Raw genomic sequence first — 16,755 nt, forward strand, 5'->3', positions numbered from 1 at the left:
GCATTTTACATGACACTATACACTAAAGCACTCTGCCTTAGCCCTCCCTAAAGTTTAGGTTATTTTAGAATAGTGTCCTCTTCGTTAGTGGCCTTACTAGATGGACGTTCTGTGGTCAGGTGGCTTGTTTGTTCAGAGAAGTGGTGTTTAACATGGTCTGGATGAGGTTGCACTTCTCTAAAAGATCAATTTTGTAGTCCAGAGATACTCCTGTGTCTAGCTTTGTCATTGGAGGCCAAGATAGCCTCTGTGGCAATGAGCACTTGGTGGCCCCTCTTGGATAGAAATAGCCTGGCCACAGTTACGCATGCTCTGGTAACATCTAGGATTGACTACTGTCATGCATTGTATGTGGGCTTGCCATTGCAGAAACTTCACTTAATTAAAAATCCATCTGCCAGGCTGTTGACTGGGACCTGGCGGTGGGAACATAGCTCTCATCTGTATTGAAGGAACTTTAGTCTGGTCTCGAGCAAATTTTGAAGTGCTTGTGCTTTGATTTTAAGCTCGACATGGCTTACGACCCTGGTACCCAAAGGAATGCCTGGGCCCACAACAACTTGCCTGTACATTGAGGTCATCTTCAGAGTGACTCCTCCAGGTTCACCCACTATCTGAGATTCAGCAGGTGCCAACCAGATGCCCCATTCATGGAATTTCCTCCCCAGAGCAGTCTAGCTGGTGCCAGCATTGTTATTCTTTAAGCGCCAGGGACTCTCTTATTCTCCCAAAGGTTTTTTATTTTATTTTAAACTTCATATTATGTTTTATTTGTGCATTTTATCTTGTTATTGTAAGTTGCTTTCCTGAAGAGCACTTCACTTCACAATATTTGAAGCACAATATTTGAAGCACTTCACAATATTTGAAACACAAGCTCTTCAAATATTGTAAATAAATAACTAAATTATATTTACATAAAGGTAGGTCCATACCGTGCAGTAGTTTCCCATATTTCAGTGAGCTAACAAACATGTGATTCAGGCCTATGTTCATTAGACAATAACACGTAAACGCAAGGCAGTGATGGAATTAATATGAACAAAAAGAACCCCAAGAGGCGATCTCTTGGGGTTCTTTTTGTTCATTCTATGTTCATTGGATGCAGAAGTTATGGGCCAAGTGTGGGCATCCAATCCATGTTCGTGTTCCATAGTGCAGTGTGTGAGCACGATCCCACTCCCTCATCATTTGTAGGAGGAGCTAAAAGCTTTGTTTTGTCTGGCCCATAGGTTAGATCTGGCTGCCCATCTTTATGTTAGTAATTCGTGGTCTTAAAAAAAAAGCCTTTGTAAATCTTCCCTGGCAGATCACCTAGTGGTAAATCTTATTACCTGGGCATGGTAATGGACTGGATGAGGGCTAATAAACTGAGACTCAATCCAGACAAGACAGAGGTACTGTTACCGGGTGGTTCATCTGTCCGGCGAGGTGATGTTTGCCCTGTCCTGGACAGGGTTGCACTCTCCCTAAAGGATCGGGTCTGTAGTTTGGGGGTGCTCTTGGATCCAGAACTGTCACTTGAGACACAGGTGAACTCAGTGGCAAAGAGCACCTTTTATCAGCTTAGGCTGATATACCAACTGCGCCCTTATCTGGACAGTGATAGCCTAGCTACAGTTATCCATGCTCTGATAACCTTTCGTTTGGATTACTGCAATGCATTATACATGGGGCTGCCTTTGAAAACGGTCTGGAAACTTCAACTGGTACAAAACAGGGCAGCACGGTTACTAACAGGGACTGGCCGATGAAACCACATCACTCCGGTCCTTTTCCAGCTTCATTGGCTGCCAGTCCAGGTCCGGGCCCGATTCAAAGTGCTGGTATTAACATTTAAAGCCCAAAATGGCTTGGGGCCAGGCTATCTGAAGGAACGCCTCCTCACCTAAGGTCATCCTCAAGGGTCCTTCTTCATGAGCCCCTGCCAAAGGAAGTAAGGCAGGTGGCTACCAGGCGGAGGGCCTTCTCTGCTGTGGCACCCCGGCTGTGGAATGAGCTCCCTAAGGAGGTTCGCTTGGCACCTACATTATATGCTTTTAGACGCCAGGTGAAGACCTTTTTATTCTCCTAGCATTTTAACAGTCTATAAATAAATTTTATCTTGGTGTTTTAAATTTGTAATTTTGCATTGCTGCTGTTTTTATCTGGTTGAGCTTTTATATTGTATTTTATATTATGTTTTTATACTGTTGTTTTATACTTTGAATGTTTTTAATGTTTGTGAACCACCCAGAGAGCTCCAGCTATTGGGCGGTATAGAAATGTAATTAATAAATAAATAAATTAAATAAATAAATAAATAAATAAATTGCCACGATGGGCAAGGGCTATTTAGAAGACTGACGTATTGATAGGATGGTATAAGAGAGCCTGTACGGTGGCCTTTTCCAACCTGGTGCCTTCCAGTTGTGTTGGACTGCAATTCCCATAATCCCCACACATCTGGAGAGCACCAGGTTGGGAAGGCTGCTGTATTAGGTATGACCTAGGTGGTGCTGGCTATTCTTTCATTCCTCCTATTCTATTTTTCTCCTCTGTTTTTAATACTTTCTGAGAAAAATACACATGCTTTTTCTGGCATATTTTCTAGTAAGTTTACTTATTTAAGTTTTATATACTGCCCTCCGTCTATGAAAAAGGTCCTAGTTTACAGTGGTTGAAATATCTTTGTTTATCTGGAGAGTGTTTTTAAAACAAGCCAAAATTAAAACTGAAAAATCTTTGCTTATCTTTGTTCAAGGTTGCCTACGTGCTTCAGGATTGGTGGCTTTCTTACTGGTAGGTCACTATTTCTTTTTAAATCTTTTAAAAATGGGGCGCTCCTAGCCAAGAGTACAGAAATCTTCATTGCCAGAGAGGTCCTTTTCAGATGGCAGAATCAAAGCACCATGTGACATTTCTTCCTATTAGTTCATAGCATTTTTTTGGGGGGGGGGGTAACCACAACTTTGAATTTTTGGAAAAAGGCTAATCTCTCTTTGCCTTCCCATGTCCCAAAAGCATTAACTTTGCAATATTTTAAAATTTTATGTTATAAATGGTGTTGCATCAAAAACGTCCAAGATGGTATATTTAAAAAGAAAGAAAGAAATATAAAACCATCTAAAAACATGTAGCATAACAACATTGAGGCATTGCTTTAAGGAGCCTGGGGAACTAAAAATCAATAGTGGGTATGCATGGGAGATGCAAGCAGGAAAGGGTGTCTACCTCTTCTTTTAAAAATATGTATTGCATTATAGGAGTATAGTGGTATATCTGTTTGGAAAAATGTTTTAGTGCTATTGGCCATGTTGGCTGGGAATTATGGGAGTTGCAGTCCAGCACATCTGGAGAAGGCTATGCCAGGGACAAATATTGAGGACGACTGTTGCTTTCATGCTTGGGTAGTGGGTGTTCTGGAAGCATCATGCTTGACACTGCTGGATCCAGGACGCTGAACTAGATGGAACCATGGTTCAATCCAGTAAGAGTTCTCTTATGTACTTTAAAGCATATTTGAATTCTTTCCTTTTCATTATTTGTGATATTTATACAGGGCAACTGAACAAGAAAACCTGAACATTACTACAGTGGAAAATACTAGAAAAAATGAGACAAAAACGCTTGATCTTGACTGGTATTTAGGAATGTATGCAGGTACAAAGCTTTAAAAATGTTGATGTTAGCAGTCTGCAAGATGCCCACTAAATAGCAATTGGCCCAACAGGGTTTTTCCCCTACAATGATTTAGTTTTGTTCATTGCAGATTACCAAGGCTCTACCTTGTCTCCTGACTAGGGTAATTAGATGTAGCTTGTTTTTTAAATGAATTTTTAGAAGAAGGGGATGGTTTAATTTGTTTGCTGGATTTTGGAAGTCAAATCAGAAATTGAGTATTCGAGAAGTCATTCACCATAAGCATGTGGCCATTGTCTCTCCAAATGGATTGTTCCAGCTAAATCTTTTAGTTTTTAATATGGATGAGCAGGAGGATTAGAAATCGATCCTCATTTTGCTGTGCTCGGTTTTCTTTTTCTCTTTTCTCTTTATATAAAAAAAACTATCCCTTAAAATTAAAAACAAAACAACCACCCATGGATGTATTTTGTCCTTGAGTACAATAGCAAATTAACAAATTACAATTAAAAAAAACTGAGTTGCATGGGATACAAAGCATATCACCTGTCTCAAGAGCTTCTTTAATGGATTAGAAGAACAGGGTAGAAAATGGGGTGCATGAAAACAGACTGGTGCTGACGGGAGGTGCCTGTTCTTTTAACCATTGCTAAAATTGTTAAATTTTAACAATTGGAGTGGGTCTCCGGAATCAAATATTCTCTTCCCCTCTCATATGCATTTTTTCTACTTCTCCTGCTGCCCTTAATTGCAGGAAACATTCTGTCAGCACTGATGTAAATTCAAATCCACCTAATTAGTAAAATCCACCTAATTAGCAACATTTTATGTGTGTCTCTCAGGCCTATAGTTAAGACTTGAAATAGTATTCTCATGTTTTAAATACACATTAAATTATCTAGATCAGTGGTTTTCAAACCTTTTGGCTTCAGAGGATCCTTTCCACTTCTCTGCCAAGGAACCTGTGTGTATTGTAGCAGATTTGTGGGGGGGGGGGGGCTGTTTATTTATTCGTTACATTTATATATCGTCCCATAGCCGAAGCTCTCTGGGCGGTTTACAAAAGTTAAAAACAGTAAACATTTAAAAAGTATACAAAATTTAAAAACATGAAAACAACAGTATAAAAACAACAGTTCTAAGATACGTAGCCAGTTGGTATGGAGTCCAAGCCCATGTGAACTGAAGTCCAAGCCAAATCTGATGGAAGAGGTCTGTGAATACTCCTCTGTCTTTCCTTAAACTTTTTGCCACTAGCAGGGCAAAATAGCAGATTTAGAACAGGGAATCCAAGGCTGGAGTTAAAATTTCAGGAAGAAACATTAACAACCTCAGATATGCAGATGACACCACTTTGATGGCTGAAAGCGAGGAGGAGCTGAGGAGCCTTATGACAAAGGTGAAAGAAGAAAGTGCAAAAGCCGGGTTGCAGTTAAACCTCAAAAAAACCAAGATTATGGCAACTAGCTTGATTGATAACTGGCAAATAGAGGGAGAAAACGTGGAGGCAGTGACAGACTTTGTATTTCTGGGCGCAAAGATTACTGCAGACGCTGACTGCAGCCAGGAAATCAGAAGACGTTTACTTCTTGGGAGGAGAGCAATGACAAATCTTGGTAAAATAGTTAAGAGCAGAGACACCACACTGACAACAAAGGTCCGCATAGTTAAAGCAACGGTATTCCCCGTAGTAACCTATGGCTGCGAGAGCTGGACCATAAGGAAGGCTGAGCGAAGGAAGATAGATGCTTTTGAACTGTGGTGTTGGAGGAAAATTCTGAGAGTGCCGTGGACTGCAAGAAGATCAAACCAGTCCATACTCCAGGAAATAAAGCCAGACTGCTCACTTGAGGGAATGGTATTAAAGGCAAAACTGAAGTACTTTGGCCACATAATGAGAAGACAGGATACCCTGGAGAAGAGGCTGATGCTAGGGAAAGTGGAAGGTAAAAGGAAGAGGGGCCGACCAAGGGCAAGATGGATGGATGATATTCTGGAGGTGACAGACTTGACCTTGGGGAAGCTGAGGGTGGCGACAGCCGACAGAAAGCTCTGGCGTGGGCTGGTCCATGAAGTCACGAAGAGTTGGAAACGACTGAACGAATAAACAACAACAAAGAACAGGGATTTAGTGGAGTGGGATGAGTACTTTCATTAGTGCAGGGGGAAAGGTATAAGAAACATCTTCCATTCATGGTCCTATGCCAGGTTTGGGGGGCTGGAGCTGCTATTTGCCATTTAAAAGAGGCTTAGATGCATTCACACACCTCTGTTGCACATCTACTTTTTTGGGTGTGTACCTTATACACCCAGCACTTTTATGCAGCTGTACTTCATAGAGGAGAGATAAGCAGTGGTAGCAATTCATCTTTCAGGAACATTAATCCGCCATTACAGATTTTCTCATTGAGAAACCCCTTAAAAGCAGTTTGAAAACCACAGTTCTAGATGACTTGTTTGCCTCCCATCATCTACACCAAGCAGGATATTCCACTATGAAAGCGATATATAAAAGGCAGGAGACGTGCACTGCAGGATTTACATTACTGCTTTATAGTGGTACTGAAGTGCACTGACAACTGTTGGGGCTCTTGACACAAATACACCAAGCAGGATATTCCATTATGAAAGTGGTATGAAAGCGGTATATGGTATGTGTCATGGGCTCCAACAGTTGCCAGTGCACTTCAATACCCCTATAAAGCAGTAGTGTGGCACCTGGTGGAATATCCTGTTTGGTGTAGATGAGCCCTAAGTGTTCTGTAAGTGTATGATCACTCTTTCTGTGATGCTTGATTTTAATCCAAAATGGATACAACTGTCATCTGAAATCCCTGTTGAAGTCAGTAGATTACATTTAATGATATTTCATTTATTTTCAGGTTTAACTGTGGCTACTATACTGTTCAGCGTACTGAGGAGTCTTCTTATGTTTCAAGTTTTGGTTAATGCTTCTCAGAATTTACACAACAATATGTTTCAGTCAATTTTGAAAGCCCCAGTGTTTTTTTTTGACACAAACCCTATTGGTAAGTTGCAATCAGTCGTACAATAGTGGCACATGTGATACGTATACATTAAATTATAAAAACATGCCTTTTTTCTTCTGATAGCTTTTTATCTGTTTGGTTCCTGCAGAAATCTTGCACTGTATAATTCTTGGCTAATGTTGTTCTTGTACTCCTAGACAAAATCTGGTGCTACGCTTGTGCTAATGATGACCCGGTTTATTATCTGAATATTTGTAGATTCAATGAGCATGTCTATTGCTGACTTAAATGGATCAAAACTATCAAGATATTTTTGAAAAGTTTTGAAGGCTGCAGTCTTATATGTGATTCCTTGGGAGGAAGCTCCATTGAATTCTGTGTGTCTGCTTCTAAGTAGACATGTATAGGATTGCAGTGGAAATAACAAGTATTATATTCATACTAAGAAGAGCAACCATTCTTCTCTGGTTTCAGCAAATCTCTCAGCAGCACTGGGTGGGAGTTATATAAATGCCTCTATTAGAAAATATTCCTCACTATTTTACTGTCCATCTTTGAAAATGTGCAGTCAGGGTCATTTCCAACATTAGTCTAACTTATGTGCCATTCATTTCAATAGGTCTACTTTAGTTCAGACCAACATTGGACATAACTTTAGATATCTACCCCTCTTACTTATAGGACATAAACATTGCTCAAACCTGCAAAACAATCCTAAATGTCTGCTTTTGCTTTCACACTGGCAAAATGGCATCAAATTTACCTTGGTACGAATGAAATAGATTTGTTTTTTGAAGAATCAGACAAATGTTTTGCATAAGCCTGTAATTATTCTGAGGGATAGTCGGTATTTTTTATGACTTTGAAACATTACAATATTGCAATTTGTCTTTGTTTTATTGATGGGTCCTGTATTATTTTGTTATTTTCCTATAGCTAAACAAGTAAACTTGGATTGAACTGATTATGAATGACCAATAATGGTAAAGTGACCGAGTTCTGAGAAACTAGGCAACTGTGGAAGATCAGTTTTGACCATTTCATGGTAAAACTGAAATGGAGGACCAAATATACCAGCCTTCCTGGTGTCCTCCAGATATTTTGGACTACAACTCCCATCAGCCCCAGCCAGTATGGCAAATGCTCAGAAATTCTGGGAGCTGTAGCGCAAAATATCTGGAGTCCACCAGTTACGTTGTATGCAAAAATCCATCTTTTTTATATCTGTGGAGGTGAGAAAAATGTGTAAAAAAAAGGTGAGAATGATGAAAAATGACTAATTAAATTGGTATACTAAATCAATTTAAGGGATGACTCAATTCCCCATCAGTCCTCCACCCCCCCCCACTGCCAATCCTGTGCCTGCTGCTCTTTTGTAGGAAACCAGAAAAGGATGCCATGTCTGTTGCTCTAGTATGGTATTGGAAGGATGGAAAAACAAACCCAGGTTGCTTCTCCTTTGGTAGATTGTAATTTTCTGGAAGAGGATTTTAGACATATACAGTGGTGGCCAAAATTGTGGACACGTTTTGAAATTTTCATGTTTTGCAACTTTGCATGCTTATAGAAAATGTTATGTTTTACAAAATTCAAATGTTTATATATCAGTTGAAAGAGAATTTAATGCTGAATTCAATACAAAAAAACAGAATGCAAATATCTGCAGTACAAAAAAAGTTATGCTTACTTTAGTCTAAAAGCAAACACAGGTGTGATTGAGTGAAGAAGCGGATTGGAATTGCAAACCCTACTGGCCAATCACAGTCCTTGTTTTGGGGACCAGTCACATGGCAGTAGCTGCGAAACGTCATGTTTCAAGTCGGGGAAAGTCAGTTTTGCTGTTTGTTCTGTAATTGAAGCGCAATTGGAGATTGTGTGACTATTTGAAGTATTTCTCAAATTAAAAGTGTACGTACGTACATCACAACTAGAGCAATGGCACCAAAAGAAAAGAGTTGATTGGACACCCAGGAGAAGAAGCAGGATTGTTGCATTATGTGGGTCCGGTCTTTCAATTTATTTATTTATTTATTACACTTATATACAGCCACCATAGCCAGAGCTCTCCGGGCGGTTTACAGAAATTCTAAAACTGAGATAAAAACAATTGATTTATAAACATTTGAATTTCGTGAAACGTAACATTTTCGATAAGCATGCAAAGTTGCAAAACATGAAAATTTCAAAAAGTGTCCACAATTTTGGCCACCACTGTATGTATTCTCAAGTACAATCTGCAAATGCTGCATGCCTTCTTTATAATAGATGCGCAAGAGTCAGGGTTAAACTCGCATCACAAACTATATTCAGCTGGGAAAACTGGCAGAAGTGTTTTGGGAATGCAGGTATTGCGATTCATGTCTTTTTGGAAAAGAGGTAAGGGGGCTGGAATAACTATCCATGGCCTAGTGAGGATATTCCCAAATAGGGCATCTTGAACTTATTCTAAACATTTTTAAAAATACAACATCATGTTGAATATGGGTGGTGAAATCCATTTTGCTTACTACTACGACTACTACTTCTATATTTATTTATTTATTACGCACCTCTCCCTCTGGATCGAGGCAGGGAACAACATTAAATACAATATAATACATAAACTAGTTAAAAAAGCATATAAAACCAATACAATATTAAAATAACAATCACAACACCTTAAAATTCTTAGGTTTAAAATTCATCTGGGTAGGCCTGGAAGTGTGATTTGAAAATGTTATCAGGTGCTTGAAGAGATGCATGCTGAAACCAAAAACTCATGGAATCAAAAATTCATTGAATCAAATGCAATACAGTCCTATCCGCACACACCTCTGAGCAGTTTGCAGCATCAGAGCACAAGAGTAAAAATTCAGTTCACAGCCCAAAGATGGACATTCATATAAAAAAAGGTAACAGTGAGCATGGACCCATTCTTTGCACACACAAGGACTTTTTTTTCCTTACGCAGATATACGCTTAACCATGATTTATTTTCCTTAAACCATAGTTAAGTGTTAAGTCTGGTTAAGGATTGGCTGCAAACCAGGATATTAAACCAGAGTTGGAAGTAGGCTTGCAAAATAGGGTTTGTATGAACCTCCATGGCTGTGTGCCTAGCCTTTTGGTGAGGCAGGATAGTCAGCCATGGGGAGATCTCTTTGTAGTGGGAGTTCTCTCACGTTATGCTAAGCTATGCAGCAGGCATGGCATGAGATTTTTCCCTCTCCGTGAAGAAGAGGAGTTGGGGAGCAGCTTTCCGTTGCGCTGAGCTTTAATTCACCAATTAATTAAAAACATTTCATACCACCTTTTATCATACCAAATTTTAGGGTCGTACACAGCATAAAACAGTTTTTTTTTTTTAAAAAAAGGGAAAACCAAGAAAACAGCAGGAAAACCCCCGCTTAGACTAAACCGTGTGTGATTAAATCAGTAAAATCTGTCAAAATGATTGGCTACATACAAATATTTTTGCCTAGCAACTTAATGATAGCAGTGCTGGTGTTAGGTAAACCACATTGGGGGAGGCATTCCATAACTGGAGCTTTAATGTCATAGCTACGGTGGCAAACTGTTGTTGAGTGTTACGCCTACACCAATCCATACGAACTTCTGACGTCTTGGCATATTCTTAATAAGATTTCTGTGCTCTGCTAGTTGGTAAAGAAAAGAAAAGAAAAAGGGCACATTACTGTAAGATATGGTCATTGTAAAAGATGTTTTGTTTTCTGTTCACTTGAATCAAAAAATACTCCTTTCAGGATTTTTTTTAGCTTTCTGTTAGTCTAGCACAAGAGGGCAGCATGATCTATTTTATGTGGTCCTTGCTCTACAACTAATTCATTGCGGGGCGGAGTGGGTGGAGGGAGGCAAAGATTTCTCTTAACTATTTTTAGTGTTATGTTTTGAGGACTGGAAGTAGCAATTCTTCTGGTTATATATTGGGCCACTGAGAATGTGGCTTTATTGCATTCATCACATGCAAGTGAAACGTTCTCTTGGCATATTTGCAGCCTAAGCTGTCTGCCTGTCAGCTGAGAAGCTTGTGCTGCACCACTTTATATTTTCTGATTATTGATCAGTGAAGGTAGAAAAAAAGTAGGGTGTAATTCCGAGCTTGTTGGGAGTAAGTCCCATTAAACTCGGTGGGACTTGTTTTCAAGTCAACGTTTGTAAGACCAGGCTGTGAGTGTTCTCTTTTATCTTGTTTGTCTTTGGTTTGGGCTGAGAGTAGAAACTACAGCTCTGGGATTTTTTCTGCTGCATAGTTTGGGTTTGTGCTAACGTTTCCTGTCATGGGAGTTTATCGGCCAGACACTGGCCAGGGTGTTGTGGGTCTAGTGACATGTAATAGTCCATGTGGAGTACAGTGTGTTGCTGTCACTGAAGCCAGAAAAGGCAAGCTGTGCGTAATTGCAGCACTGTGTGCTCAGAAAAGCTGTGCGTCATTTCCACCTTCATCTGGACAATAAATTGGACTAAGCAGTGAATAGGAATGTAGGTGGGCATAGCTCAGATTCCACTTCAGAAGTTTGGCCTCTGTTATTTTGAACGGAAGGATCTCTAGTTATAAGAGAAGGATCTCAGCAGATACCTCTGCCAGGGACAGTGATGAGCCACTATCAATCACAGGAGAATCAGCCAGTTAGTACTGGGTCAGATAGATCTGATTTGGTGTACGTCACCTTCATAGGTTCACTCAACACCCACAGGAGGAACAAGTATATGCACAGGACTTTTAAATACTGAATTATTATTGCTTTAAAATGAACTGGCGACTGTCCTAATTTGACAAAATGCCATTGTATGGTGTGTTTTGTGTGCTTCGGTTGATTATCCGCTGGGCCTAATTCTCCAGGATGTTGTTTACCTGTGCAAGTCCCACTGAAATGAATTCATTTCAGTGGGGCTTGTGCAGGAGATATTCCTAATGGATTGTGCCAGAAATTCCTCAAAGTCAATGTATGTAAGGGAATAAGGCGCAGAGGATAAGTCTCTCAAAAACTGAAACGTTTTTAATATGTGTGATATTTTCGCATTTCGAAAATTAATTCAGTGATAGCAGGGTGGTGTTAAATTACAATTCACTCAGCTGAATGGCGAGACTGCTCTTGGTAGTATTCATTAATCTGTGCTTGTTCACACAAGCGATTCTGCTTGACTGGTAGCGTGTTTAAACAAGAAATACTGGTCTGAAGGCCTTTAATTTTTATAGACGTTAGAATTTTTAAGAGATCATACACAGACCACTTCCAAGGAATCAAAGCTTAATTTAAAAACATTTGTTTGGTGTTGGCATTCATTGTTGGCATAAGCATTTGGGTGCAATGTCAAAGGACTTGTATGTTATGTCTGTCTAGGGTGAATTACCGAGCTGGTCATTTTTGGTAACTAGACAGATTTTAGTATCTTAAACTTTTGAACAAGATGTGTAAAATGGTACAAATGAACATACTGGAGGTATGACAACATGCATCTCTCACTGAGCTCATTTTAGATAGTTCTAAGTACTCGTAGCTTAGGTTTTGTTTTTCTTCATGCTATTCTGAGTTGGAGAATTTTAGTAAAATCTATTTTTTATTTGGTTATTCTCTAAAATAATAAAAAGCTCATTTCTCTCGCCTCCATTAATTTTTTTAAAAATGAGCCCCATAGCAGCAATAGCTTGAGAAGATAAAGAACACAATAGAGTTGCATCAATCATAAAGTTCCTGAATAACAACATAACACTCTAAATATTATTTTTGGGTGTTTACATGGAACAGTTAGTAGGCTGAAGTAAGAGGTGTGGTAATTAAACTTGTTTGGCTGCCACATGTTTAAAGGGAAAAGAACACCTTAAATGTTTTTTCATATAACAATGGTTCTGTGTACTTTAAGCCTTATCAGGGTGTGATATTGAATTATTTTTATGGGAGTTGCTCTTTTACAGCTATAAGTATCATAATAGCTTTTGTTACACGTTTAAATAGCCTTACTTACACATGCGCCTATTTGATTATAACTCTTGAGATTCTGTTAGCAACCTTTACAAAGCTGTAGGAGTAGGCTAAGTTCAGTAAATATTACACTAAGAGCTGGTGTACATTTATTATCTATTAGCATAGTCAAATTCATCTTTACTCCAAAACGCCAAAAATATGGCTGAGAAAATCTGTAATGGTGGAGTGGACCTTTTTCCTGTTAATGCAGGGAAAATTTGACAGAGAAGGGGAAGCCTTGAGACAGTCCTTTTTGCATGGAGATTCAGAAAGTATAGGCCATAGAAGATTGTATCACATGTCCCTTTCAGTATTTAAATAGGAAGGCAGAGCAGTTCTGTGGGGGCAGAGGAAGGAAAATCTATCGTGGAAGAACAGCCATTTCCAAAGTACAGCTGGGTTCATGCCAGTCAAGATGGACATGGGGAAGGGGGTAGGCAGCCACTGGTGGGAAAATAAGTCTGTTAGTTCCATGTGTTTCCCTTTGCTTTGGGGGGCATGTCAGGGGAACAGGGGCTTTCTCTGTTGTGGCAACCCAGTGGTGGAATGCCTTCCCTTTGGAGGTTCAACTGGTGCTGACGTTGGCCTAGTTTTGGTGCCATGTTAAAATGCGGCTTTTTATCAAAGTCTTTGAGGGCTAAATTTGCCTAAAAGCTGAACATAGTTGTAATTGTTTTTATTGCTTTTAAATTTCCTATGGGTTTTAGCTTAACAGTTTAATATGTTTTCAGCTGTGTACGTTATTTATTGTTTTATACTGTTTGAATTGATTTTATGTGTATGCCGCCTTAAGATCCCAATGATACAGCATGGGATACAAATGTTTTAATTAATTAATAAATAAGAGGTTTCTCCAACACTCCCAATTAGAAATAGATGAATCTGTCAATTTGGGTTTCTTTCATTTTCCCAATCTTATTTGAACTTTGAGATTTTTTTTTTAAAAAGGAAAAATTATACATATTTTTGTGCCCCTTTCTCCTAACATGTGCATTTTTGTATTCAGTTTTGCCTAATATGCATTTTTTTGCAAGCAATCTCCACATTTTTGAATGCATTTCCCCGAATATACAAATTTTTGGATACAGTTTTTGATTGGAGAACTCCATTGCAAAATTCGGATAACTTGAATTTGGAGACATAACTTGAGTTTGGGTTCACATATTGGTTAGCAAGTGCAAAATTAAGTATGTTTGCTTTAAAATGTGAATTGAATTTTATTTCTCACCCATCCCCTTCACTGCTGGTCGCGGTTTCTGCAATAGCAATGAGGAGGCCTCTGGGGGCAGACCATAAATATGGCCTGAAGTGTTTAGGAGAAGCTTGTTAAATGAAAGTGACAGAAAAGTTGACCTTTCTGTTTACAAGACGTAGTGTTCTGCATGTAGTGACATAAGAGCAGGACCCTTGATAGCTATTTGTATCTGGTTCATAACAGCGCTCACTACCACAGGGGTTAAAATGCCATGAGGTGGAATGTGTTTCACCATAAATGCTCCCCTAACCTAGATAGGTAAAACAACTTAAAGTAAGGCTAATGATCATGTAACAGAAATAGAGGAGGACAAGGAAGGAGGCGCTGAAGAGAACAGATGCCCAGCAGTAGAGATATTTGGAATACAGCCCATCCTTAAATTATAATGACAAGCAAAGCCTATGATGGAACAAATGCTCTCACATAATCGTAGGTAGATTGAATTCAAAAGATGCTTTCCCAGGGTGTCGGCGCAGCTGTTTGACTGTGGCCATGCAAAAGATATAGCCCTAGTTGGTGGAACGACGTCTGTAGTAGCTTGATGCAGAAAACCCCTTTAGGCGAGTACGTATGCCTTGTAGGCTCGGAGTCTCCATTCTTTCAGCTGCAACATAAGCCACAAAGTTTTTAAGGTGGCATTCAATGTACTTATACCTTAAATTGTCCTTTCAGGATTTTGCAGTAAGAAATTCAAATGTTGAATTTGTTTAGGTTTGGGGCGTATGGCTTTGCAGTGGAGAAAGTTGATTTGGCACCCTTATTTCTAGTATATGTTATTACCAAGTCACTGAAATGCCGGCATAATTAAAACATTTATAAGCAGACTGGCTCTATGTTTGTTTTTGCTAGTAGCCAGAAACAGAGAGAAGGACAGCACTGCGTAAGAGAACAATGTCTTAGATTCTGTGATTTGGGCAGCAGTAAGTTGGAATGCACCAAAGACCCTTACAATTCAAAGTTATTTCATTAATAGTTGGTGGTTTTTGCAATGCATAGAATACTCTCTCCCAGATGATCCTGGGTAATCTGCACTGCAGCATCTGGATGAATTAATTAGGCTTCTGCCAGATTGCAAGCACCTGGCAGATTATGTAACAGTTGTGGAGCATTTTTGTGCTCAGGAGGGTCTGGGAATGACTTTTTTTTTATTTTTATTTTTTTAAAGGGAGGCATTTCTCAGATTTAGAATCCAAACCACATATTCAGGTGAGAAGAATGAAGGAACTGTGTGTGGTGGGGGAGAGGGGGTGGGTATATAAGCGCTTCAGCAAGAGTAAAATGTAAGCGATAAAATAAGTAAAATAAGTAAATTCCTAAGAAAATGTAGTCGCCAGACAGAATATGTTACTAGAAAATTGCAGATGCTGGATAAAACCATGATTTTCTTTTGCTCACAAAGACTTAAAAACTCAAATTGGAGCATATTCTGTATTGATGTTAAATAATAAAATATAGGAACTCACTGCGTAGTATCTCTTTATCCATTATTTCATACATGAGTTTTCTGAAAACTGACCCCCAACATTTCTTCTTTTGCTTTAATGCCTCACTTAAACTGGATTTCCACAATCTCATCTTTTGTAAACCGCCCAGAGAGCTTTGGCTATGGGGTGGTATAGAAATGTAATAAATAATAATGATGATGATGTAGTTTTTCATGGTGACTGCAGTTATTGCATGATAGTCTGGTTGTGTGGAAGATTCATTATATGGTGACTGAAAAGCTGCTTACAAAGGTTACTGAAGTAACACTGTTAAAAAACTGCACACACCATTATTTCCTGTATTACCCTATTTCTTCGATTCTAAGACACACTTTTTTCCCCATATAAACATCTCTAAAAATGGGGTGCGTCTTAGAATCGCGGGTGTGTCTTAGGTTTTTTTTTTCTGTTGGTGGTACTGAAATTAGTGTGCGTCTTACAATTGATGGCATCTTACAATCGAAGAAATACGGTATATGTAAGCGTTCAGTGAGATTTGGCATTGTATAGGCTAAGGTACCTGGTTGCTCAGTTATTGAAACTTTGAACCAGTAAACAAGCGCAAATGCTTATGATTCATTTTATTTCTTATGGATCATTTTCAGCACAGCCCTATACAAGTCCCACTGAAGTATAGGATTTCAGCTTTAAATGCTTATCTTTTAAACACTCACCTCATACATTCCCCCCCCCCGATTTCACTTCTCCAATCCACAAAATGTGCACATCTTTCATGTTCAGCCTGCAGCTTTTGCAGTCATATTTGTATCTAAATATTCAGACATTATGAAGGCAAGTTTCTCTTCCGTAGTCATACCTTAAAAAACATATTATTATTATTATTATTATTATTATTATTATTATTATTTACATTTATATACTGCCCCTTAGCCGAAGCTCTCTGGGCGGTTTTCAAAAGTTAAAAACACAACATTAAAAACAAATGTACAAAATTTAAAACCATAAAAAGCATAAAATACAAACAAAAACAGACAATATCCATTTAAAACAACTATTCTGGGGTCAGTTAAACTCAGCATATGCTGTTAAATGCCTGGGAGAAGAGAAAAGTCTTGACCTGGCGCCGAAAAGATAACAATGTTGGTGCCAGGCGAGCCTTGTCGGGGAGATCATTCCATAATTGAGGGGCCACCACTGAAAAGGCCCTCTCACTGGTTGCATTCTCCGAGCTTCCCTCAGGGTAGGCACCCGGAGGTGGACCTTAGATGTTGAGCGTAGTGTACGGGTAGTTTCATGTCGGGAGAGGCGTTTCATCAGGTATTGTGGTCCCAAGCCGTGTAAGGCTTCATAGGTTAAAACCAGCACCTTGAACTGGGCTCGGAAACGTACAGACAGCCAATGCAAGCAAGAAGAGATGTCCCAGACAGTCCCGGGTGGTCATCTCTTTAAAGCAGGGGACAGCACCACACAGAGCGTGGGCT

The 16,755-nt window shown here is 39.3% G+C and overlaps 1 protein-coding gene across 1 annotated transcript in view; it reads left to right on the forward strand.

Annotated features, from left to right (window-relative positions):
- Nucleotides 1–16,755, forward strand: part of ABCC4 (ATP binding cassette subfamily C member 4 (PEL blood group)) — a 178,783-nt gene that overhangs the window by 50,143 nt on the left and 111,885 nt on the right. The window contains exons 17-19 of the mRNA XM_063126057.1: nucleotides 2,744–2,781; nucleotides 3,542–3,642; nucleotides 6,504–6,650. Coding sequence (XP_062982127.1) covers nucleotides 2,744–2,781; nucleotides 3,542–3,642; nucleotides 6,504–6,650 — 286 coding nt within the window. The remainder of the gene's footprint in view (nucleotides 1–2,743; nucleotides 2,782–3,541; nucleotides 3,643–6,503; nucleotides 6,651–16,755) is intronic.

Source organism: Elgaria multicarinata, chromosome 5 (genome assembly GCF_023053635.1).
Source record: "Elgaria multicarinata webbii isolate HBS135686 ecotype San Diego chromosome 5, rElgMul1.1.pri, whole genome shotgun sequence".
Lineage (NCBI taxonomy): Eukaryota > Metazoa > Chordata > Lepidosauria > Squamata > Anguidae > Elgaria > Elgaria multicarinata.